General features: G+C 56.2%; 1 protein-coding gene across 5 annotated transcripts in view; it reads right to left on the reverse strand.

Moving 5' to 3' along the window:
- Positions 1 to 1,511: 1,511 nt before the first annotated feature.
- The window catches only part of SGSM2 (small G protein signaling modulator 2), a 36,928-nt gene continuing 16,101 nt past the window's right edge, over positions 1,512 to 22,338 (reverse strand). Inside the window, exons 3-24 of one of the 5 annotated variants that reach the window (XM_030296265.1) lie at positions 18,776 to 18,938; positions 18,343 to 18,504; positions 17,962 to 18,029; positions 17,718 to 17,863; positions 17,245 to 17,379; positions 16,596 to 16,720; positions 16,127 to 16,194; positions 15,759 to 15,919; positions 15,462 to 15,588; positions 13,757 to 13,891; positions 9,997 to 10,150; positions 9,131 to 9,195; positions 8,899 to 9,044; positions 8,284 to 8,412; positions 7,897 to 8,079; positions 5,756 to 6,145; positions 5,377 to 5,501; positions 4,845 to 4,927; positions 4,524 to 4,633; positions 4,015 to 4,111; positions 3,326 to 3,493; positions 1,512 to 2,005 (exon numbers count right to left, since the gene is read on the reverse strand). In XM_030296265.1, coding sequence (XP_030152125.1) covers positions 1,695 to 2,005; positions 3,326 to 3,493; positions 4,015 to 4,111; positions 4,524 to 4,633; positions 4,845 to 4,927; positions 5,377 to 5,501; positions 5,756 to 6,145; positions 7,897 to 8,079; positions 8,284 to 8,412; positions 8,899 to 9,044; positions 9,131 to 9,195; positions 9,997 to 10,150; positions 13,757 to 13,891; positions 15,462 to 15,588; positions 15,759 to 15,919; positions 16,127 to 16,194; positions 16,596 to 16,720; positions 17,245 to 17,379; positions 17,718 to 17,863; positions 17,962 to 18,029; positions 18,343 to 18,504; positions 18,776 to 18,938 — 3,251 coding nt within the window. In that variant the 3' untranslated portion in view covers positions 1,512 to 1,694. Of the gene's footprint in view, positions 3,103 to 3,325; positions 3,494 to 4,014; positions 4,112 to 4,523; positions 4,634 to 4,844; positions 4,928 to 5,376; positions 5,502 to 5,755; positions 6,146 to 7,896; positions 8,080 to 8,283; positions 8,413 to 8,898; positions 9,045 to 9,130; positions 9,196 to 9,996; positions 10,151 to 13,756; positions 13,892 to 15,461; positions 15,589 to 15,758; positions 15,920 to 16,126; positions 16,195 to 16,595; positions 16,721 to 17,244; positions 17,380 to 17,717; positions 17,864 to 17,961; positions 18,030 to 18,342; positions 18,505 to 18,775; positions 18,939 to 22,338 lie in introns of all 5 variants that reach the window. The other 4 variants (XM_030296268.1, XM_030296267.1, XM_030296266.1 and 1 more) reach the window with 4 other exon arrangements.

Raw genomic sequence — 22,338 nt, forward strand, 5'->3', positions numbered from 1 at the left:
GAGTCCCCTGACCTTAGGGAAGGCTTTACGGTTAGGACTAGTATTTCCTACGTGCCTATTCAGTGTCAGACACTGTCAAACACTGGGGACAAAGATGAAGACTCTGCCCCTGGTAGTGATGACCCAGTATCATCTCAGGGATATCACTATCTTTAAAAAAAAAAATTTATGAAAGAGAGAGGGTGTGAGCAGGGGAGGGGCGGAGAGAGAGGGACACAATCTGAAGCAGGCTCCAGCTCTGAACTGTCAGCATAGAGCCCGATGTGGGGCTCAAACTCACGAGCCTCGAGATCATGACCTGAGCTGAAGTAGGATGCTTAACTGACTTGAGCGCCCCGGGCTAGCACTGTATATTAAGGGTAGGCAGAAACTCCCCCAGCTCAGCTGGAGCCTGCAAGAGGGGGCCTGTGATCAGAGTAACAGAAAACAAAAATCCCGATTTAGGAATCCAGGTGCTTCCATTCAGCAGCTCTGTGTGAGAGGAAGACTTCAGGGGTTGGAGGGTTCCCTGAGGTGGGGTTCCTACTCGCGCTTCTTGCTCTTACTCGGCACGTGGCATTGCCCTCCGTGGACCCATCACTTTGGCTGCTGTCCTCTGGTCCTAGAAGCCGAGCCAGGAGGATGGGGAGTGCCCACACTTCTGGGTGGAGAGGAAGGTGGGAGTATGTAAAGGAACCAGACCACTCCCAGGCTAGTTTATATGGAGCCTTGGTGAAGTCACAGCACCGGAAATTCAGACTGCTCCAGGCAACAGTGGGGGAAGTGTTGCCTTGAGGGGTTTATAAGGTTCCCTGGACCCAGATTTCCCTGTGCCAACTAGTTTCCTTGCCTTGGCAGCTCTGAGTTGATAACAGGCCCTGATGCCAGAAAGCCTGTGTCCTCTAGACCAGAGCACATGCTGATGGCCGGAGCCCTCTCCCAGGAGCTGTTGATGATGGGGGCAGTGGTCCTCTAGGGTGGGGGAAGGCAGGTGGGAACCTACTATTCCAGTGGGGCCCTCAGCAGGTCTGATCCCTCCTGACACTTTCCTCATGCCCCATCCTGGAGCAGGCATCGCAGAGTGCTCCGTGGCCAGGAGCCAGGGCCAGAGGGGCTGGGTCCTTCCCCACCAGCTGGAGGGGCCGGGAAGCTCCTGCAGATTCCAATTCAGGCTCCAACTCATCATTATAGCTGGTCAAGAGGGCAGGCAGGCTGGGGAAGGGGTGGGACAGGGACCTATACTCATCCAGAGGCTGGTCAAGTCGTTGGTTGGTCTGAGATAGGAACACTGGCTCTGGGGTGAAGTCGCCCCACTGAGTATTCGGGGTCTAGCTATCCCCTGCTCCTGACCAGCCCACAGCTGAGGTCCCTCTCTCCTGGAAACTTTGGTTCTCTTTTTTCACCGTCCTTGCCTTGTGGGGCTGGCCCTCTGTACAGTTCAATTGTGGAGCTTCCAGAATTTGCCAGTACACAAAGTCACTTACTGTCCAGTGAGTGTCCACTGCCCACTCAGCAGCCCCCAGAGCCACAAGGATTGCCAAATGCTGTGTTTATTGGTCTGTTAACAACACTGAAGAGTATAGTTTCTGAACCAAAAAACATATACACTCTGCTTCTCACAAAACCAGAGTCACTAAGGCAGGCACACAATGGCCACCATGCTTGGTGGAGGCTGAGGATTCACAGACAAGGGTAGGCAATGGGGCAGCTGGCCCTCAGACAGGCCATGCAGTGCCCAGGACAGGGGTGGGTTGAGGAGACTGCAGGATGCCCAAGGGCCGCTGGGCCCTTTTCATGTTTCTCAAAGGCAGGGAGTCTCCAGACCTAAGTGACTGCTGGACAGGCCCCTGTGGCAGAATGGCCCCAGGGCAGAGCCTTAGCCTTATGTGTTTAGGGGTGGGGGGGCAAGTAGTGATGACAGAGCAAGCAGTGTGCTTAGGCCTGGGATCAGGAGCTGGGCCCTTCCCGACATCTCTATGAGTGAGGCTCCTCCAGGGGGCTTCGCGTCTCCAGGCTTCTTGGCATCCTGAGGAGCATGGGGCAGGCAGGGCTGGCCTTGCTCCTCACCAGGGACAAACAGGGATGACCCAAGCATCCTCCCCTCCCCCCCCCACCCCCCACCAGACCGAGGGACCCAGTGGGTGCCTGAGACAGGTGATGGGCTGTCCCAAAGCTCTGGGGCCTGTCCCTGAGAGGAGGCTATCACAGGATTTCCTCCCTAAAGAGTCACCCTGGGATTCCTCTCAAGGGCAATGCTCCCACTGCGTTTCCAGGTCATCCAGTGGGCAAAAGTGTCATTTTTCAGGGGGGCATCTAATGCTTGAAGCAAGAACTAGGTGGCGAGAGTGAAACTGTACAGGTACACGTAGGTGCCCTGTACGGGCTGGGGAGCGCACGGGGTCACCCCAGGTGGCCAAAGGCAGTGGCAGTGCTGCTGAGGTGGGCTTCTCCCACTGGGCCCGCATCTTCTGACTGCCTCAAGGTCTCCTGCACCCAGAACACATGCCCGAACCGGCAGCTGTTCTGGCTGCCCCCACTGGGGCTGCGGTGGGCATATGCACTATGCCTGCAAGAGGACTCGAAGAAGAGATACAGCACAGTGTCCCTTTGCCCACATGACCCATGCCAGGTGGGGCCAGGCAACTACGGCCCGTTATATCTATACGGCCCCAGGCTGACCTAGGAGACGCCAGGAGGAGCAGTCTGGGCTGAGGCTGCAGGTGACGGTGGGGCTATTTCCAGGTGTTTGAGAGGGGAGCAGAGTAGGTGTCCCCCAGGGAGCCACTCCCTGAGGCCAACCTCTCCCATCCCATCCCTGGCCTGAGGGCATCCAGGCCCCTGACTTGCCCTGCAGGGCCAGCACTGCCCAGAGTCCGATCCCAGGCTCACAAACGCTTTGTTAGGAACACGGGTGGGCAGGCAGGGTTGGCCGGGGCTCGGGCAGTCTCCGCTGCACTGCCCTGCGCCTCTGCCCGCGGGGGCCGGGGGCCCGGAGCCCAGGCTCCAGTCAGCTGCCGCTTCCTGGCCACAGCCCTCACTTGTTCTCTATGAGCATCTGCACCTTGTGGACGAGGTCCCGGGCAATCTGCAGGATCTCCTGGGCATCGTGATGCTCAGCCCGTTCTGGGGGAGACAGAACTGTGGGGATGCTGGGGCAGGGGCAGTAGTCTGCGAGGAGCCCTGTGGTGGCCCACCCTGCTGTTTCCAACAACCTGCTGGACTCGGGACATCTGCCTACGGGGAAGGGACTGGAGATTTCTGAGAGCCCCTCCAACCCTTCCTGGGCCAGAAGTGGAGCCCCCCAAACCCCTGCAGGGGGCAGCCGGGATGGCTGGGCGGCTCCTACCATTGAAGAACTTGATGATGTCGGTGAAGTCCATGTTGTTGTCCCGGATAATCTCACGGTAGGCCTCTACCAGGGCCAGGGCGATGAACAGGACAAAGTGCTCTGATGAGATGTGCCGGGCCGCCCAGATCACCTCCCACACGGCAAACACGTCCTCGTACAGCAGCTCTGGGGACAGTTAGGGGCTAAGGCTGAGCCTGGCTCCCCATGGGCCTCTAGGTAGAGCCAAATGCAGAGACAGAGCTCCAGGGGCCTAGGTCCTGGGGTTCTCCCCGTTCCACAGAGCCCTGTCCAAGCAGAGGGTTCCAAGCCCCAGGTCGAGACCCTGCCCTTCTCCTTGGTGATTCCCGCACACTGGACTTGGGCAGCCTTCACACCTGTGTTCTTGTCAGCTGCTCTTTATAAGCCTTGCTGCTTGAGAAGATTTGGTTTGAAAACAGTCCCCAAAACCACTGGCTTAGGGTGACTGCTGGCGGCACTCTGGAATCACGTAAGGAGCTTTTAAAATTGTGGATGCCCAGGCGGCCACACTTCATTAAGGCTGGGGCTGGGTGAGCCTGTGACGCTGGCATGTCTAAAAGGCTCCCCAGGTGGTTCCAAAGTGCAATTCGGGTTAGGAACCACTGACTTTGGGGGAGAAGGATCTCCCACTGCCTTGACCCTAGTCCCACCATCAACCCATCTCTTACCTCTCTTAAAATCCAGGAGGAACCAGCGGTAACAGAAGTAAAAGTGGGTGTAGTCTCCATTCTGATGCATCAGCTCAAACAGCTCTGAGTCCAGGATCTTGCAGAAGTAGAGAAAAGGAGGCCAACTGAGCTGATGCTGCCTCTCCCAGCCTCCCCTGCCCACTGTGTGGGCTGCTGGCATTGCTCCCGAGACCCTCCGGTCTCCTTGGGTGGAGGCTGCCCTCTGCTGCCCCATCCGTCTCTCTGGGAGTTGCTCTCTTTGCAATTATATCACTTTCTGGGTGTTTGATTCACTGTCACCTGTACTACTCACCAACACTTTCACGGGCACAGTATTCCCATACTGACATCCCCCTCAATTTGCAACACTGAAAACAATGATTTCTCAAGTGATAGAAATTAAGCTTATACATAAAGGACATTTCTGGAATGCTCCCTGGCCTCCCTGTGGATTATGGACGAGCCTGGAGGTGCCTGGTCACGAGCCCACAGGCAGCTGCACACCTCACCTGGATGAGGGAGCGCATGTTGGCAAAGTGGGTGTCCATGGCGCCCCCGTTGGGGAAGTTCTGGCTCATCCTCTTCATGAGGTGGCTGAAACAGCTGTAGGCCAGCTGATCTGAGGGGAGATGGGAGTGAGGCCGGCAAGGCAGCAGACCCCAATGCCTCATCTCACAGGAGGTGTCCTGTGGTCCGGACGACAGGGTTGGCCTACATTCCCACCCTTCCAGAGCTTGTGGTCTTCTTTTCCTTTCTCCAGCTGATCTCAGCCCAATCCCAATACCATTCTGGGAATACTCTCAACCCCCACCCCCGGCCCAGTCCCTCACCATCATCGAGGACGACCAGGAGAGGTGCCAGCAGGTCGCACATGCCCTGCACATAGCCCACGTCCAGGTGCTCCCACACGTAGCTGAAATGACGGGGAGAGAGCCACTGTGGTTGTGTGCCATCCTCTGCTCCCCGCAGGGACCCCTAGGGAGATGGTCCCTAGAGCGGCCTGCTACCCAGAAGTCAGCCTTTCCATGACCCTAAAGTTCAGGGAGTATAGTGGTAACCCACAGTCTCTGTCCTCAAGGCACCCAGGGGCTCAGGGAAAGACAATAAACGGCTTTCACCGCTCGGTTTGCTCGGGTGAGGGCAATCAGCTAGGCTTCCTGGAGAAGTATGGCCGAGGCTGAGATCTGAAAGACCTCTAAGAAAGAAGAGGGGTGGGGTGGGGGGCACAGCGGGGAAGTGTTCCAGACAGAGAGAGCTGAGTGTGCTTCAGTGCAGGGCAGAGGAGCAGGGCACCTGCCAGACCTAACCTTCCACAGAGCAGGGTCCCTGCCTCCCTCCCTGAACCCTGCCCCACAGTGGCACCTGCACATGACGTCTCTGAGCCTCTCCAGGTTGGGGGGCGTGAAGTACCAGTAATTGCGGTCACATCGCTGCACATCCTTGTCTATGCGGTGCAGATTTAAGGCCATAGTATCCAGTAATTCTATCTGAAAGAGTGGGGGGCCCTCAGGAATGAGTTGGGGGCCAGAAGTGGTGCCTACATAAAGGGATGCAGCAAACGCAGGAACCAAGAGACTCTGAAAACAGAGCCCCCAGGGATGCTGAGAGATGCGCTCAGCACCCCCTGCAGGACAGTGAGGGTAGCCCCACCTTCCACCCACCAGCCCGTCCCCACGCCTCAGGGATGTCAGGAGGGCCTCTGGGGCTGGCTGAGAACAGTCCCTGGGGAATGTCCACATACAGTGTAGGCAGCAGCGCACACGGCCGCAAGCTCCTCCCCTGCCTCCAGCTCGCGAGCCCGCGAGGCCTTCTCCTGGCTGGGATCTTGGGGCTCGGAGAAAACACGGGATGCCAGGACCGGCCCGTCGGAGCCTTCCTCCCCACCGCCATCGTCCTCCTCCTCGAAGCCCATGCTCTGCCCCTCGTCTATGCTCGACTGGATGCCCGAGGCCACGGAGTAATTGCGAGAGGATGGCAGTCCCGAGTCTGGAGAGTCAAACTCCACTGACTGCTGCTGTTCCACCATGGTGGTGCCGGGGGGCCCTGCTCCCGGCTCCTGCTCAGGCTCGGGTCTGGGATCTTCAGTGCCTGGGGGCTTTGGGGGCTCCAGGTCATCCACAGAGAGAAATACCTGGTAGGGGTGAAGAGATGGTGGGGCTCACACCTATACTCCAGCACCTTCCCTCAGCTCACCGTTTCCTTCCTGGGGTCCGAACAAGAGGGATGGAGAATGCTACAACTCCATGGCCTCCACACTGCCTCACCCACCACCCCCAGGTTGCCAAGCCTCCCCTCTGACCCACACAACCAGGGGGAGAGCAATCAGGCTCCGGGCAAACACGGAGACACCATCTTTTAGCCCCATCCAGTCCCCCTCCTCAGGCCTCTCTCTGGGGCCTGAGAAAAAGTGTGAAGCACTGCAGGACTACCTGTGGCTGCTGCAGGGAAGGGGAACTAGAAGCTTAGACACCTGATGGCGGATGTGAGTTACATGTAACTCTACTAACGCCTGAAGACGTGAGGCTGCCTCCAGTTAAGAGAGCTTGGTACTAAAGAAGGCTGGCACTAGACTTGGTGTGGCTGCTAGGGCAGCCTGGTGGGCGGCAGGCTGGAGGTGTTAGGAAAACAAGTTCTTCCTTATTTTCCACTGACTGGCAGAATAAGACAGGAAACTTCTCTAGCAAGTGCCTAATCAGTTATATTAGTTTCACACGCACGCTCAGGAGGGGACAAATGGCAAGGTAACCTGTTCTACTGATTCGAAACAGTCCACCTCTGTGGACAAGTCCCAGAGAGAATCAAAGAGACATATACAGATTTTTTTCTATTTGGGCTATGTAGGGAAAGGGATACTAAAAGGAGTTTTCACTTTGGCAAGAAGCATGAAGTGTTGGGTTAGAATCAGGCAAGGCCATGATTCTAAGGCGACACAGAGCCTCAGATTAGTGCCAGCAAAGGAAAGCTACTGCTGTTCATGTGCTAAGCATCTGGGGCACTGGTTCAGACTCAGGACTGTACAAAACCCAAAGCCAGAGAGAAAGAGAATATGCTCATGAATAGGGGAGTAAGAACAAAGCACATGGAAAGGAGCACAAAGTTATATTTCTCCAGCTTCAGTTTTCTGTTAACGCTAGTAAGCATTTAGTAAAGTGACAAGAATGTATGTTATCAAGAGAGACAATTTTAGAGAAAAAAAAAAAAAAACAAAAAACCATGTAAGTTAATAAAAGGATATCCCTAAAACGGAAACTTATCATTTCTGTTTCAGCCAGCAAGCCACGGTTTGTCACCTGCTGTTCATCTAAAGGCAGGGGTGATGCCAGAAGAACTACAGAGGCTCTGAACTAGCTTTGCCTGGTTAATTCCACTAGGGGATGGAAAACACCACAGAGGGAGGGAGATCTCCAGACACCAATGGGACCTGAGAGCTGTTCTGGTCTCTGACCAGTAGCTCTTGGTGAAACCTCCACAGTCAGAGGTGACAGGGGACACCAAGGCCCAAAGAAAAGAAGTTACTCAGCTTGTTGGCAGCGGACCTGGGACTCGAACCCGGGCTGCCTGTCCCTAGCCTTGAGATGTCTCTATAAGGATGGAGGGCTTCCCTAAATCCTGATATACCCTTCTTTCCCTTCTTGTCCATTAAAACAGAACATAGTGCACTATCTCATTTTATTCCTGCAACACTCAGAGAAATGGGCAGCAGGGGGACAGTCATCCGGTTTTTCAGTAGAAGAAAATGAGACACAGACACATTAAGCCATTCTCCCAGGGCACCGGTGCCAGTGACTACTAGAGGTCGGGCTGGTGCTCAGGACTCCATGTTACTCCTATAAAACGCCGGTGGCCCCTGCCCCTGGCTGCCCCGGGTCCCGTCAGGCTCACGTCATTGCTGATGGTGGAATCTCGGTGGATGAGGCGCTGCACATGGCTGTCGATGCTGCTGCCCGAGGAGAACTTGGTGAGTGTGGCTGGCTGCGCGTCCCTCTCCCGCTGCCTCACTGCCACCTCGCAGGCCTTCCACTCTGCCAGCACCCGCTTGTACCTTGCTGCCACTGCTGAGTCCACCTGTCTCAGAGCATACCGTGACCATGGAGGGAGGGGTGTCCTGGGACGGCAGGGGTGAAGACTGCGGGGCTGCTCTCTGCTAACATCTTCCTGTGCCATGTTCCTTTCTGTCTGGGAAGGGGCCAAGGCTTCAGGGATCCCTCCCTGGGGTCCCCTGGCTCAGCTCATCTCCCTATCCCCACGGGAGGGGGGGGGTCCCCTTACCTGCTCCATCTCCTTCTTGCTCATGCCAAACTTGTAGTGGCCAAGCAGAAAGGGCCAGACATCCTTACGGATCTCGTGCTGCACACCTCCATAGTAAACTTGCCGTAGCAGCTCCAACTCCTTGTAGTTCTGTGGGACCCAGGAAGTAAAGGTCATATAACCCCCATGGTAACTGCGGCCCGGCTGGGTGGCCCTATCTCCATCCATCCCATAGAGAGCTAGGGCCGGGGCAGTGATTCAGTCACTCTGCTGAAGCCCAGACAGACTCTGCTTTGGGAGGGTCACATCCTCCCTGCCCCAGACTACAGCTGGATGAGATCCAGTTCAACCTCTCTTCCTTCCAGGATAGGCAATGGAGCAGAGAGGCAGAGATTTGCCCAAGATTTCAGAATAATGTGGAAGCAGACAAGAACCAGTCCAGTCCCCTTCCTATGGAGACCCACAGACCCAGCTGTCTGACCTGGGCCACTCCAAGGCCATTGGTCCTGGCCCTACTACATTTTACCTGAATGCCCATCTGGTCTATGCAAGCTGCTCCCAGAGCAGGCTGCTCTGCACTCACTGCTGCTCCCCACCCCACCCCGGCCCCTAGCCCTGGCATCCCAGAGTGTGCACCTTTTCATCCTTCTGATACTTGCTCCACACGTCCTTGGTGAGGCCCCCGGAGGCTCCTGGGGGCCGGGCAGGCGGGATGATGCTGTGACGCACGAGCGCTGACAGATGGGTCCTCACCGTGGACAGGTGGCGGCAGTAAGCCAGCCCTGTGGGGGCAGGGGAGCCAGAACACCGTCAAGTGGTGCCTCCCACAGCCCCCACCGCTCACGACCCCACCTCACCCTGCACTCACAGCCGTAGAAGGCCCGGGACACGATCTGCCTCTTCATGCTCTCACACAGCAGCCTGAGGGGCAACCTGTGGAAATAACCTGGTTCAGAGAGGAGGGGCTACGGCCCCTCTGGTTGGGGGAGGTTGAGAGAGAAGGACATCCTGTGTGGGGGACAGGTAAGGTCTTCGGGCGGTACGAGGAGCAGGATCCACAGCCCAGCGACACGTCTGTGGGTTCCCTGTGTCTGGCAGCCACCCTAGGTGGTGCTGCTGGGGACCCAGCCTGGCCCCAACCACCCAAGGGACCTTGAGCAACTAACTTCACTTCATGTTAGTGAATCTGGGTTTCCTCATGTGAAAATGGAGAGAACCACCTCAGGTCATTAGGAGTAACAGGTAAAAGAGAGCACCTTGCAAAAGCATCAAGTGCTGGCAATGTGACCCGCACACAAATGCCATTCACGCACCATTCCTGGCACCTGGCAGATGCCCAGATATCTGGTGTGTCCTCAGATGTACAGCCTGATGGCAGAATCTGCATCCACATTAGGAAGGGGAGCTCGCAAGTACTGCATACCTACCATGGTGCCAGGCACAGCTCTGGGCATTCGTATGAGTCATACACCTCATTTAATCCTTACAGGTACCTTACAAACCAGGTGGTATTATTCCCATTTTACAGATGAGGAAACAGAGGCTCAGAAACGTAGAGGCCCACGGAGACTCAATAACTTGCCAAAGTCACATAGGTAGCAGAAGTGAAATTCGAACCCAGGTCTGTCCAACTTGAGGCCACCCTGTCAGACAAGTGACATAGCCCTGAAGGACAGAATGCCCACACACAGACACACCCACAGGGAGCTGGTGTTCTGGGCCCTGCCCACTCACCGGTCGGGGACACGGCTGCAATGGCTGGGGGCTGCATATGGGGAGCTGCTGGTGGAGCAGGAGAGGCAGGAGGGGCCCTGGCGGCACAGGGCCTCCAGGTGCCAGGTTGGCAGGCCGGGCCCAAAGCCCTGCATTTCAATCATGTCACCAGCATCTGAGGACAGGAAGGGGGCCCTGGTCAGGGCCTGGCAGGCCTCGTCCCCCAAGCACCCTGAAGCACGCCCACCTCTGTGCCCAGAGCTGCAGCACGGAGTCACCCGTTGGTAGCAAATCCATAGGGTGGTGCCTGCCTGGTGCGGAGCCCAGAGATGGAAATGGTGGAGAGTGCCTGACATTTCCCGCCCTCCACCTAGTCTTTCTGCATGTGGGTAAGTGTGTCTGTTCTCTCCAACTTGCTAGCAGCAATGGAACGAACGCTTGCTTTTCTAGAGGGAGAAGAAAAAAGAGAAGGAACGAAAGCCTAAGCTCTCTAAAACACTGCTAGCTGGCTTGGCTTTTGAGGATTCAGCCTGGTTCTCTTGGACAAACTCTGAGATGCGCAGGAAGGTGCCTGCAATCCTGCATACTTTGAACCTCTCCACACCTGGAGTCTCCCCTGATCAAAGCTCCTAAGGATCCCGGAGCCACTTGTCCTGGTCCCCAGACCTCACCCCTCCGAGGGTTCTAGATCTTGTGGATAAGGAGGAGCAGTGCTCCCCTCCAGGCCAGGTGCCCCCACTGCCAGCTCACATGGGTTCGTCCTGAGTTCTCCATCCTCGCCTTGCCTGAATTTAGCACGGTGGCCTCCTCCAAATACACAGGTGAGCCGGCAGGAAGAGCAAAATTCCCGGGGCTGCCAGGCCACTGAGGAGGTGGTGGCTGGGCACACAGTTCCACTGTCCAGAAGAATGTGCCAGGTGCAGCCTCAGAAGATGGTTCCTTGGACGCATCTACACCGCCAGCAGATTGGGCCAGCTCAGCTGGTCTGAATCAGAACTCAAGACCCTTCAGAGCTCCCAGGGCCTGAGTGGGGCAGAATACCGCTCATAGGGGGTCTCTGGCAGGTCCAGTGAGTCACAAAGACGAAGCAAAGTGAGGGCAGAAAGTGTAAGGACCAGGAGATGACGCCAGGAGGGAGGGGGAGAGCACAGAAGAGGGAAGAGGAGGAAAGAGAGACATGTGAAGAGACTTTTCAAGTAGCTTTTTTTCCTATGAATCACAGCCTGGGCCCTGGCCCTGCCAGGAGTCTGGAGCAGACCTAGGACTGGTTTTTGCAGGAGCCAGACTCCAGCTCTGGGTGTGCCTTGGTGGGGAGGGCTGAGCTGAGCCCTCTCCACTCCCCTCAAAGGATGCCCTGTCTTGGCCTGAGGCTCTCTTCCCAGACCCACAGCTGGGATTTTTGTAGATATTTGGCCCTTCAGCTCCACCAGGAGGCAAATTAAGGGAACATATTTGGTGTAGAGGGGCTGCGGCTCTGGGAGTGAGGAGTTGCAAGCCATGCCCAAAAGTGGGAAGAGGGAGGGGATAAATGCAGGTGGGGTGGGGCAGGAGCCCAGCTCATGCCCCTGCAGCAGGCAGGAGAGAGGCCGATCGTGGGAGGGGGGCAGGAGCGGGCCCAGCCAGGCAGGCAGCAGGCAACAGGCGGGAAGGTGGGGGCGCCACAGGTGCAGAGGATGAAGGGGGGGCACACAGGGAAACAAGCTCATGCCCAGAAAGTAGGGCCCAACCAAGGCAAGACTCCTGGGTCAATGCTCTTCACCTTAATTCTCCAGGAAGGAGCTGAACCAGCCAGCATTGAACACCACATCTCTGAATTAACCCAGTGCAGACAGCTGGAGCTCTGGAGTGACTGGGTGAGGGGCAGCAGGCTGGACATTGGGTGGGGGGAGGGGTCTGCTGGGCCAGCTTTGACTCTGACTCTCTCCTCTGAGCATGAGGAAAGTTTGAAGCAAAAACAATCAGGGTGGTTGAACCCCACAGCCCCTAAGACTCCGAGTGAAAGGTGCCTGGCCTGGAGCAGAATTAGAGTGAACAGCATCTCTGCTCTGTGGGGAGGCAGCAGGAAAAGGAGGAGAGGTGGGGGAGAGGGAGGAGAGTCTGGACACCCGCCACTTGAATCACATGCACAAGTCAAGCATGTCGCAGGCCTGAGAAGCAACGGCTAGTAGAACGGACTCAACAGTGTTGTCATTATGGACTGGGGTGGAGGTGGGGGCTCCCACGTCAAATCCCCAACCACCTGCCAATTCTCCTCTCATGCCTCCTCCCCTTTCCCAAGTACTGGGGCCCAGGAGCTGCCTACTGGGTTGGTCTGGCTCCTGAGTTCCCCAAGAGGAAGCCCTGACAAGCCCTGAGGCCTCGGGTCCCCATGTACATGGAGGCTTCTCTGACCCTGGAGGCCCTAAGACTAGTCGGGGACAGGCTTCCTGGTGCCAAGTCTGCCAGGACAGGGCCTCTGCTGGGACCCCCAGCCTAAGCCTGATATCAGTTCCTGGGGATCCCTGTCCTTCTTGGCTCAGCCTTCCCAAACTGCTCAAAGTCCATTATCCCATAAATAAGCATCAGCCCCAAGCCCAGGTTTGCAAGGGGCCAGACGGCAGTCTGTCTGGCTCCCCTGCACTCCTGCCCGGGCTGGTCTGTGGGTCCTACCAGGAGGGCTGGCAGGGAGATGCAAGGGCAGGCATGTGGTGGGTAGGGGGCAGCTGGTAGGGCTGTGCTAAGGGTGTGCTAAATGTGTGCTAGGCCATGGACTTGGTTTCCCAGGAAGGGGGGAGACCCATGGCTGCTTTGGTGGCTGGGATGTCACATATTCTTAGATACATTCTGTAGGGAAGGGAAAGGGGAGAAGAAATAAATTCTGTGGCATGGGAATGGGTGGGGACGGGGAAGTTCCCCTAAACTCCGAGAGAGCTGGCCCTTCATAACCAATTTTCCCTTGAGCATCCCGGCCTAGCCTTCTCAGGTCCCCTGGCCAGTCACTTTCTAAAAAAAGAGCAGGATTCCTCTCTACCAGCCTAGCTCTGTGCTAAGAAAGATGGGTGGTACACAGAGGAACAAATGCTGAGGGGCCATGGGCACTGTGCTGTGTCATTTACAACGAAGGGACCTCTGTACCTGTGGTTTCCGGGCTCTGTGAAGGCAGGAAACACCTATCTTACATCCCTGGCACATTTATTTCCAGATTTCATGCTGAAGCACCAGGCAGTACCTGCCGGAGCCCTCAGCCCTGCTGGGTAAACCCACCCCTAGGTCCCTTCCCGTGGTGGCTCCAGCACCTCAACCTGAGCCACAGGACTCATTCGTGTGAGCTATCCAGCCTCCACCCCCCCTCCCCCCAAGAAGGGGCCTGGTGCCCCTATCCTGTTTCTGTCAAGTCAGGGACCAGAGGTCCAGGGCCGAGGGTCCAGCCTTCCCTGCCAGCAGGGCACAAAGAGACACTGCCTCAGGTTTGCCAGCATGACCCCCTGGAGTGGGAACAGTGCTCGGAGAGCCATTCAGGGCTCCCAATAGTCAGACCTTCCTAGCAGACGATCCTCCCTCTCAGGCATGAAGCCCTCTCCTTACACTACACCAAGTGGGGAGCCCAGAGCCACCTGCTCTTTGTACCATCCCCTCTTTTTAACGGCACCTCTTTCCACCCTCCCTGACCTGCCTCCTGATGGGGGACCGCCCTGGGTACCAGTCCCATAATGCCAACACTGCCGTCCGAGCCCCTGCGGTGGGTGGCAGGTGGGCCAGGGGGTGGGGCGGGGCAGGGCAGGAGAGGGGCAGGGATAAAAACCTTTCATCGGATTGGGAGCTGTGAGGTTCCGCGAGCAGATCATTGAGAGCATCGCGTGCAGTTTATCCTCCTCTTCCTCATCATCGTCCACCGAGGCCGCGCGGCTGGCCGCTAGGTGGTGGTAGTTAATAGTGACTGCTCAAAGAGAACAGCGAGAGAGGCAGAGGCATGAGGACCCTGGTCCAGGCAGGAGGGACCAGACTCCCTCCTTATGGGGAGGGAGCAGAGTCTGGGTCACCTGGAACCTGCCTGGCACGGAGAAGGGGATGTGGGATGGAAAGCTCTCTGGACCATTTATTGGGGAGAGTATGGAAGAAAGTGAGGGAAAGCGGCAGCTCCAGAGCTCCACTGGAGACCCTCTCTAGGAAGAACAGAAGACAGAACTGATGGGGGAGCAAGGGTAGTGAAAGACAGGGACCAGTTGGGACAGGCAGGCGGCTCAGGAGCTCCCCAGCCCTGGCCAAGGCTGGGTACGACTGTCGGCAGATAGATCCTGATCATTCTTTAGCTCGCATCACGGTCAGGCTAGACCAAATTTGAAGATTACCCAAACCCCCTCTTCAGACTGTAAATCCAAACTTCTCCAAGGTTTGCCCTGAGCTGCTCTTGAGGAGCCTGAGTCACTCGGCTGGGTTTCAGCTCCTGGGGCCCTGGCTTGCCCTTTGGGGAAGCAGTCCTTGAAGCAAAGTGACCAGAATTGGGAAATGCCAAAGCTTAAAGAGGGGAAGCGGAGACTAAGTAATCTAAGCCGAGCAACAGCCCAAGATTAAATGTCAGGTTTGCAAACACATTCTGACACAAGACATGACTCCTAGTTAGGTACCTCTGGAAGGGGAATCCCCCTGTCTTGTACCCTTCAAGCCTGTTGGGGCTGGTTGTGCCATGGCTGTGTGTTAGCAGTCTGGGTAATCTGTCCACTAATACAGAAACAACTTGCTCACAACTTATTGGCACAAGTTGGGAAATTTAGGGAGCAGGTGGTCCAGCTGGCAGTAAATGCTCCACACTGGTAAATTCTCTGACCTTATCCCCACAATCGGCGAGTCTGGCCTATAGGGCGTACCAGCACTCAGACCAGAAAAGAAACTCTGGTGTCACCAGATACCTATGCACAGGCCCCATGGGCCCAAAGGTGTGCAGGCAAGCCACCTTTTCAGCCCCCAAGTCCCCAAGGTCCCCCAGGCAGCTCCAAGTTTCACCTTCTTCAGATGCATCCCTACTCCAGTTAAAGCTCTTCTCATCAGTAGCTAGTTTGAGAAGGGCTCTGGCTCTGGAGGAGTCAGTGAACAATTTGCACCGTCCATAAAGAAGCACTGATTCTGCACCCAGGCTGCCTTGTGGAGGTCAGGTTGTGGGCCAAGGAGGAATGTAGAGTTCTCCATCTTCTATTTCTGGTCTCACCACATTTGTTTTTCCTTGGGGCAGGGAAGGAAAGGCTAAGAGGATACTGTACAATATCGGCTGAGCCAAGAATCTTGGGGTAACGAGGCGGAGGAAGACAGCTAGGGGAAGAGACAGGCAGCTTCTCAGAGGGATGATGTGCAAGGGATGGTCTGGAGAGAGGCTGAGTAATGAACCCCTCCTCTCAACCTGGCCTGGTCAGTGAGTGGACCCTGCCTGTAGCCCCTCCTGGGTCTCACTGTACTCCCCTACCTCCCTGAGCATCTTTCTCCCTTCCTCCACGGATGAGGCCTGGGATACTCACTGTGCTCGTGCCTGTGGCCGGGGTAAATGATCCGGAACACGTAGTCTGTGGCCCTCCCGGTGCCCATCTCCTCCACATCCACAGTCCGCACGCTGCTGCGTTTCCGTAGCTTGGGGAACACTTTCCCCTGCGGAGGGAAGGGTGGGTGGTCAGCCTGTGCAGAGCAGAGTCTGATCCAAGGTCCCACCCAAGGCAGCCTCTAAATTGGAGAGGCTTTCCTGGAGAAAGGAAGGAAGGTGAGCAGAGAACCCCCCTCACACATCCCTTTACTCCAGAGTGTTCCAATCCCTGAGGTACCTTCCCCTGCTGGGTCCAGAGCGGGGGCTCCAGCTGTCCTCGGGGCAGAAGTCCATTCTCCAGGCAGGACAGAAAGGACAGCAGGTGTCCTCCCTGTGGGAAGTGCAGTGGTGGCCTCTGGATGCCATCCTGGCTCACCAGCACGAGTGTGCCGCCGCTCTCTGTGGGGTGTACGTGGGCGAGTGAGGCTGGGCCTCCCTGAGACCTCTTGGCCATCACCACAGCCCAGTCAGCCAGGCCTCCCGGTTAGGTGAAGCACGGGGATGACAGGAGGAGGATAGGATATCCAATGGGCCATGCACAGCATGTGGCTGGGAGAAGGCAGTCTCTTTCCCCTCAACCCTGTACCCAGGACAAGGGAGGCTCACTTTGCTGGTGGCAGTGGATGCAGACAATCTGACTGAAGGGCACAACCAGGGCATAGTCCCAGTAAACGCTGGAAATGAACCAGATTGGTGTCACTGTGTCCCAAGACCTGTCATCCCGCTTTTTTCATCTCCCACCACCAATACCTGTGAAACTACCCTGAAGACAGGAGGACCATAGCCGAGAAGTGACCTCAGCCAGCCATGTCCCTCTGGGCCCCGTGCTGTCATGGCACAGAGCCCGGCAGTCTCAGCTGCCTAGAGCTTGGCTCAGGCAAACCTCTTCATGCCAGGCCTGGCTTGATCTTAGAGAGCTCTCTCCAGGCAGCCTATTCCTGCAGTTCTTGGCATCAGGATAAGGAGTGAGACCTGCCTCCCAGAGTAAGCTGAGTATGTCCACCCACCTTTCCCCCCAGGCAGGCCCCCCCCCAACCCTTCCCTGGCTTCTGGGAGGGAGTCCCAGAGCCCCCACCTTTTCTCCAGCTCGGAGTCCCCCAGAGTCCCGTTCATGAGTTGGTTGGGGGTCCATTTCAGAGTTAGGCTCTCTGCGGACTGGTGCAGGGAGAGGTAGCCAGGGACAGCCTCCATGTCCTCCTTCTAGGGGGAGGAGACACAGCAGAAGGGAGAGGTGATAAGGGGTCAAGGCTCCCAGGGGAGGCCTATGGGAAATAAGCTCCAGGCGGGAGCTGGGGAGGCTGATCTAGCATAGTCACAGGATCCTGGAATGGAGGCCAGGAGGAAGTAGGGGAGAACACAAGTGACATGTAGATGTGGGCACCTCCTCTCCCTGGCTGGCCTGGTGCTGCTACTGGTTCTGTCTTGTTAGTCTCCTGGATGCCAGGTACATCCTGGGCCAGCCATCCTGTTCGTCCTGTCTTCTGGCTGTCATTCCCACTTTTGGATAGCCTGGTTCTCAGTTATCCAGGGCAGATGACATTCCTGCCTCCTGCCAACTCAAGGCTGGGCACAAGGCTTGTGAAACTGTGAAGTGGGGGGCAGGGCCCTTTCTCCCCCTTCTTGCTAGTCAAACCCCTGAAGAACGGGACAAACGTGACTGGAAGGTTCCAATCCTACGGCCTTCAGGAGAGGGAAAGGAGGGGTGGGCGTTAAAGTTTTCTTACTGGCTGCACTAGCACGTTGTTCTTGCCGTAGAGCAACCGTGTTCTTGAATTCTGGTGCAGGGACTCCACATACTCGCGGGCACAGGCAGCTAGCCTGTCCTCTGATGCATTGCCACTTGAGTGCCGCTTCCGAATCTGTGCAGAAAGGCACGGCTCAGCCCCCAGCCCTGGGAATCAGCCTCAGGGAATGTTAAGATTCCACACAGACCCTCTAGCTGACCCAGGGGTCGACTCTGTCCTGGGTCTGCTCTTGGCCGCCCTCTTCTCTCCAGCCATGGACCATTGGTGTGCTCCTGGTATTTATATGTTAAGTGCCAGTGTGGATAAAAGGCTCTCCTGAGGTAACCACTACCTTGGTGCATCTCCAAGGCCCAGATTGCGTCTGCAAAGAATATGGAGGCCAAACTGCCCTTCCATACAGGCTCACGGGCATAGCCTGGATAAGTATGAGGGGTGGGGAGAGGGATACCTACTCCTAGGGCTGGGCGCTTTGCAGGGGAGTCCTGGCGATTAGGGGGACCCCGGATACGGTGCCTCTGGACTAGCTCATCAGCAGAGGGGTCAGTCCAGTAGTGATCAGCAGTCTTGAGCTTGGTGTACTCCAAGGCACAAGGTCCCACTGTGAAGACAGGGACAGTCAACTCACACGGTGCCCCTTTAGCACCTGTCCCTCAGCCCCCACTAGCCCAGCACCAGCCTCTCTGCTCTTAGGCTCACCTAGAAGAGAGGCCAAGATGGGGCCAAATACAGGATCTGCCAGTAACGCTTCCTTCTCGTAGTACTTGCTGCCAGGGGGAGAGACAGACAGCAGGACTCATTCCAGGGCAGTCAAGCTTACCAAGCAGGGACATCTCCACAAAGACCACATTCATGTGAATCACTAAGAAGTGATTACATAAGGACTGAGCTCTTTGTGGGGTGCCTGGTGTGGTCTACCCAGGTGGGGTGCCTGGTGTAGCACCCTTTGGGGTGCTAGAGGGGAAGACGGGGCAAGCCTATAGACTATTGTGAACAATCAAGCCTGCTGAGGCGTAGGGGTGCAGGGCTGCTCAGGAGGTGGGCCCCAAGGAGGGGCTGCCTGGGGGATGGGGCAGTCACCTGCAGTTTTCCACGAGGTACTGCATGACCCTGTCCAACACTTTCTCGATGAGCGCTGTGCGTACCCATATGTGTTTTAAGGCCTGTAGGCTGAGAGCCGGGGCCTTCCCACTGGCAGAGCCCTGTCTCCGCAGGGCATCCTGGTTGCCCGCTGAGGGTTTCCTGCAAAGAAAGTGTGAGGGCTTGGGGGTAGGCCCTGGACTGGTGGCATTGGGAGCAGAGTTTGGTGCCACAAGAACCCAGAGGACTAAAATGAGGGGTTGAAGTGGGGGACAGGGCATTGTGTCTAAAAGGAGCCAACCCCCACCCTTAGGCTGGTCTTTCACCCAAGGGGCCTGGCAAGAGATGAGCCCAGGAAGCCAACCTGGGAAGTAGCAAATGCCAAGTGCAAAAAGCAGAAGAGAGGGATGGGAGGAGCTGGCCTGGGGCTCACCTGCCCTCTACTTGTTGCTGTAGCTCCTGTACCTTGTGGCAAATCTCCCCAGCCACTGGGCATGTCTTCCCCACCTTGGTGAACAGGGCTGCCATCTTGTCACTGCGTAGGAAGCCGGCAGCACGGCGTCTCAGCTGATGTAGCAGGCAAGCCTCCACTGCACCTGAGCCACAAAGGGAACGAGCACCTGAGCCCAGGTGAGAGGGGGAAAGGGAGAAACACTCCTCTTCCTCATACCGATGGAGAGCAGAGGGGCAAGGGCGGGCTCTGACCCATGCAGGGATGAGGGGGAGGGGTTTCAGTCTGAGGCAAGCCATGGAGACATACCCTGACCGCCTTCCAAAATTCCCCTCCCAGTCTCTCTGCCCCTGGCCAGGGTGGACCTGCAGGGGCTGACATGCCATACCGTCCCTCTCCCTGTCCCTCGCCTGGTGTGTCCATGCCTCCTGTATGCAGCATTGCCCCTGGGACTGTGAGGCCCAAAGCTGCCAGTCCCAGTGGCTCCTCACCTGCCCACGAGGGCAAGCACGGACTGCACCTATACAACAGGGACTGCAGGGAGCACAAAGCCCAGCAGCCCTCCTGGAAAGCATGGATGATGTGGTTGCTAAGGAACAGAGCTCTGGGAAGGAGCTGAAATATTGATGAGGCCACTGCAGAGATCAGACCCAACATCAGCCCCTGAATTATTGATGAGCCCTGCAGCCAAGAGTGAGAGGTTTCTATTTCCCATGCTGGGAGGATTTCCCTTCACTCATTCATGTTTTTAGGGGCTAGTTTTATTCTCTCCATCTGTATCCTGTAAGAAGGGCTTGGTGGGAAAGGGTGGGGAGTTGCCCTGGTATATATAGAGCCTACAAATATTAGTATGTGAGGGGGTGGTGCTTGGCCATTATCAAGGAGGGAAAGCCCTAGAAAGGGGAAGGGATTTGACTGTAGTCACACAGTGGCAGAGCCAGGACCATGACCCAGGACCCCAAATCCTAGCCCAGACCCTTTCACCTTCTCCAGGTATGTTGGGGGTGCCACAGGTGTGAGGAGGGCTCCCCTCATATCACAGGTGCTCTTTCTGCATGGATTGACAAGTGCTGTGCTGGAGGGGGGAGTCAGAACAGGGTCTGGAGCCTAGCACGGCCACTTGCTACCTACCCCTGGGAAACGTGGGTGATAATGCTCTGAGCCCACTGTCATCTGTGAAATGGGGCTACTTAGGATTGGCGTGAAACGTTACATGAGATGAAGGGCATAAAGCCCTTGCACGAGTCTGGCACACGGGAGGCACTCGGTCTTTGCCGGTGCCTGAGCCCTCAGCCCTTTTTGGCAAGATCCTATTCCACAGTTAAGCTGCAAGGGCTGGGTTTTTACAAGACCTCTCCCTGGCAGGAAGGGGAGAGGGCACATTACAGAGAGGGCCGCAGGCTGTCCAGAGGTGGGTGGAGATGCTATTCTCTCAGGAACAGGGGAACTGAGGCCCCTCAAGTCGACTGTGACTAGTGCTGTTAGAATATGAAGCCTGAGTTTAGGAAACGACCAGTGACCCTGGGCTCTCACCTGGTTTTCGTCTTCATTTTTAGTAACTGGAAGGCAGTCACTGCTGTGCTATAAGGGCTTTGTCTGGCCTGCTCCTGTACTGAAGTCAAGAAGTTGGAGAGAGTCCCTGGGACCAACCTGCAGGCCAGACCCAGTGAGAACACCCCAAGGGAGGGGAAACAAAGCAGGACCCTCCTCCTACTTGTTTCCTTCTGGGCTCTTCCCTGGTTGGGCCTCAGAGGACTTTATTTTACAAGGCACAGCCTTTCCTTCACAGCACGTTCATACACGTATGTGCACATGTGTATGCAGACGTATCTACATATTTACTTGTATGGGGCATGTGAGGGAATCTCTGCTTAAGTGTCCACATACTCTACTCCATGGCTGTCCCCTTGGTCTCTGGAGGTCCTGTGTGGCCCTGTGGTACACAGGTGAGTGAGTCCCAGTCTCTTGGTCCTGGGGCTGCAGCGCCTGTAGGAAAGTGGTGACCGTTTCCCGGGATTGTATGCCCCATTCAGAGTGCTCTGGAGAGAAGCGGCACTGAACACAGCCAGAGTGGCAGCTGGTGGCACCAGTCCTGCAAGGAATCATGTGCCTCAGTGATGTGACTAATTGCTGGCATAATGAGACATTAGCCTTCCCACCTTCCCCAGGAGACAGCAAATGCAGCCAGGCTGGGGAGCCTGGGAATGGTGGGGAGCAGCACTCCCATCCCGCCTGGCCTCACCCACCCTCTCAGGCAGCCTCTGAACACAGGCATTAGGGCTCTCTGGGGGTGAGCGGAGGCATTCCTCAGCAATTACTGCAGGTAGAGAAGCCCAAACATCACGCCTAGTACCCTCCTGCTCACCCCACAGCCCATACGTTCCTTCTGTGAAATGCAGGCAAGATGCCAGGCAATGTCTGGGGAAGGAGAAATCCCTCTCAACTCTCTACTTTCCAAGCAAAGTAAATGATCCTCTATGCCAGGTATATCCTAATCCAGTTCCATGGGCTCCTTGGCCAGTGGCTGTTCAAACTACACTTGTTCTTTCCCATTCCCACAGGGCTGTCCACCGCAGAAAGTCAGCACGTGCAATGAAAAATACTGTGTGCAGCATATAGGCAAGATAGTAATATGATGATAGTAACACTAACAATGATCGAGAATTGAGGGTTTGTAGGTGGGCTTCTGGGCCTTCCAAAGACCCCCAAATATTGCATACAAAATTGTTGGTGTGCTCCAGTATGACTAGGTGAGTGCTCTTTGTCTGGATAAAGGATCCAAGATTTTTAGCTTCTAAAAGGAATACATGACCCCCAAAAGTTCTAGAATCCCTGCTCTAAGACTTTTGGGTTGCGCTGAACCACAGATGGTTCCACTGGTCGAAACTCAGATATGCAAGAATACTCTCCCTGCCCCACAATGTACAGTGCAACACCACTCAGAACTTGGTTGCAGAGCCATCAGCCACAAGGCCCAACTCTCCTGCTGCCCTCAGTCTCCAGAGAGGGCCTCTCACAGACTGTCAAGCACCCTTTCCCAGCAGAAACCAGCCAGAGGCCCATGTCTCTCCTCTCCTGACTGAAAGCCCAGAGCACCAAGCAGAACTCCAGCTCCTTATTCAGCTTTCTGTCCCAGACTGCCACCATGACCATTCCCTAGGGTGGAGGTCTGTGGCAGGAGATGCCAATCATGGCTCAAGCACCAAGTCAGCTGAACCTCTCCTCCTCCTAAGTGAAGGTTCAGGAGCCCCTGTCCCACTGGGTCCTGGTACCACCCACAGCCACTCTGGATCCGCCAGAAGAGGGGTGAGATATCCCTGACAATATCCAGCTCAGTGTACTAATTAATAAAAATCAACACTGGTTTTGGTCATTGGTTGGGGTGGAAAGGTTTGGGTAAATGAATTGAAACAGAGAAACAGACATGATTCAACAAGCATAACCCTCTCACCGCTCACCTTGCTCTTGGAACTTTGGAGTCATGGTGCCCTCTCTACTCTGTCATCCCATATGACTGACAAGAAGGCCCAGGGAACTGCAAGAAC

The sequence above is a fragment of the Lynx canadensis genome, chromosome E1, assembly GCF_007474595.2.
Source record: "Lynx canadensis isolate LIC74 chromosome E1, mLynCan4.pri.v2, whole genome shotgun sequence".
Classification (NCBI taxonomy): Eukaryota; Metazoa; Chordata; class Mammalia; order Carnivora; family Felidae; genus Lynx; species Lynx canadensis.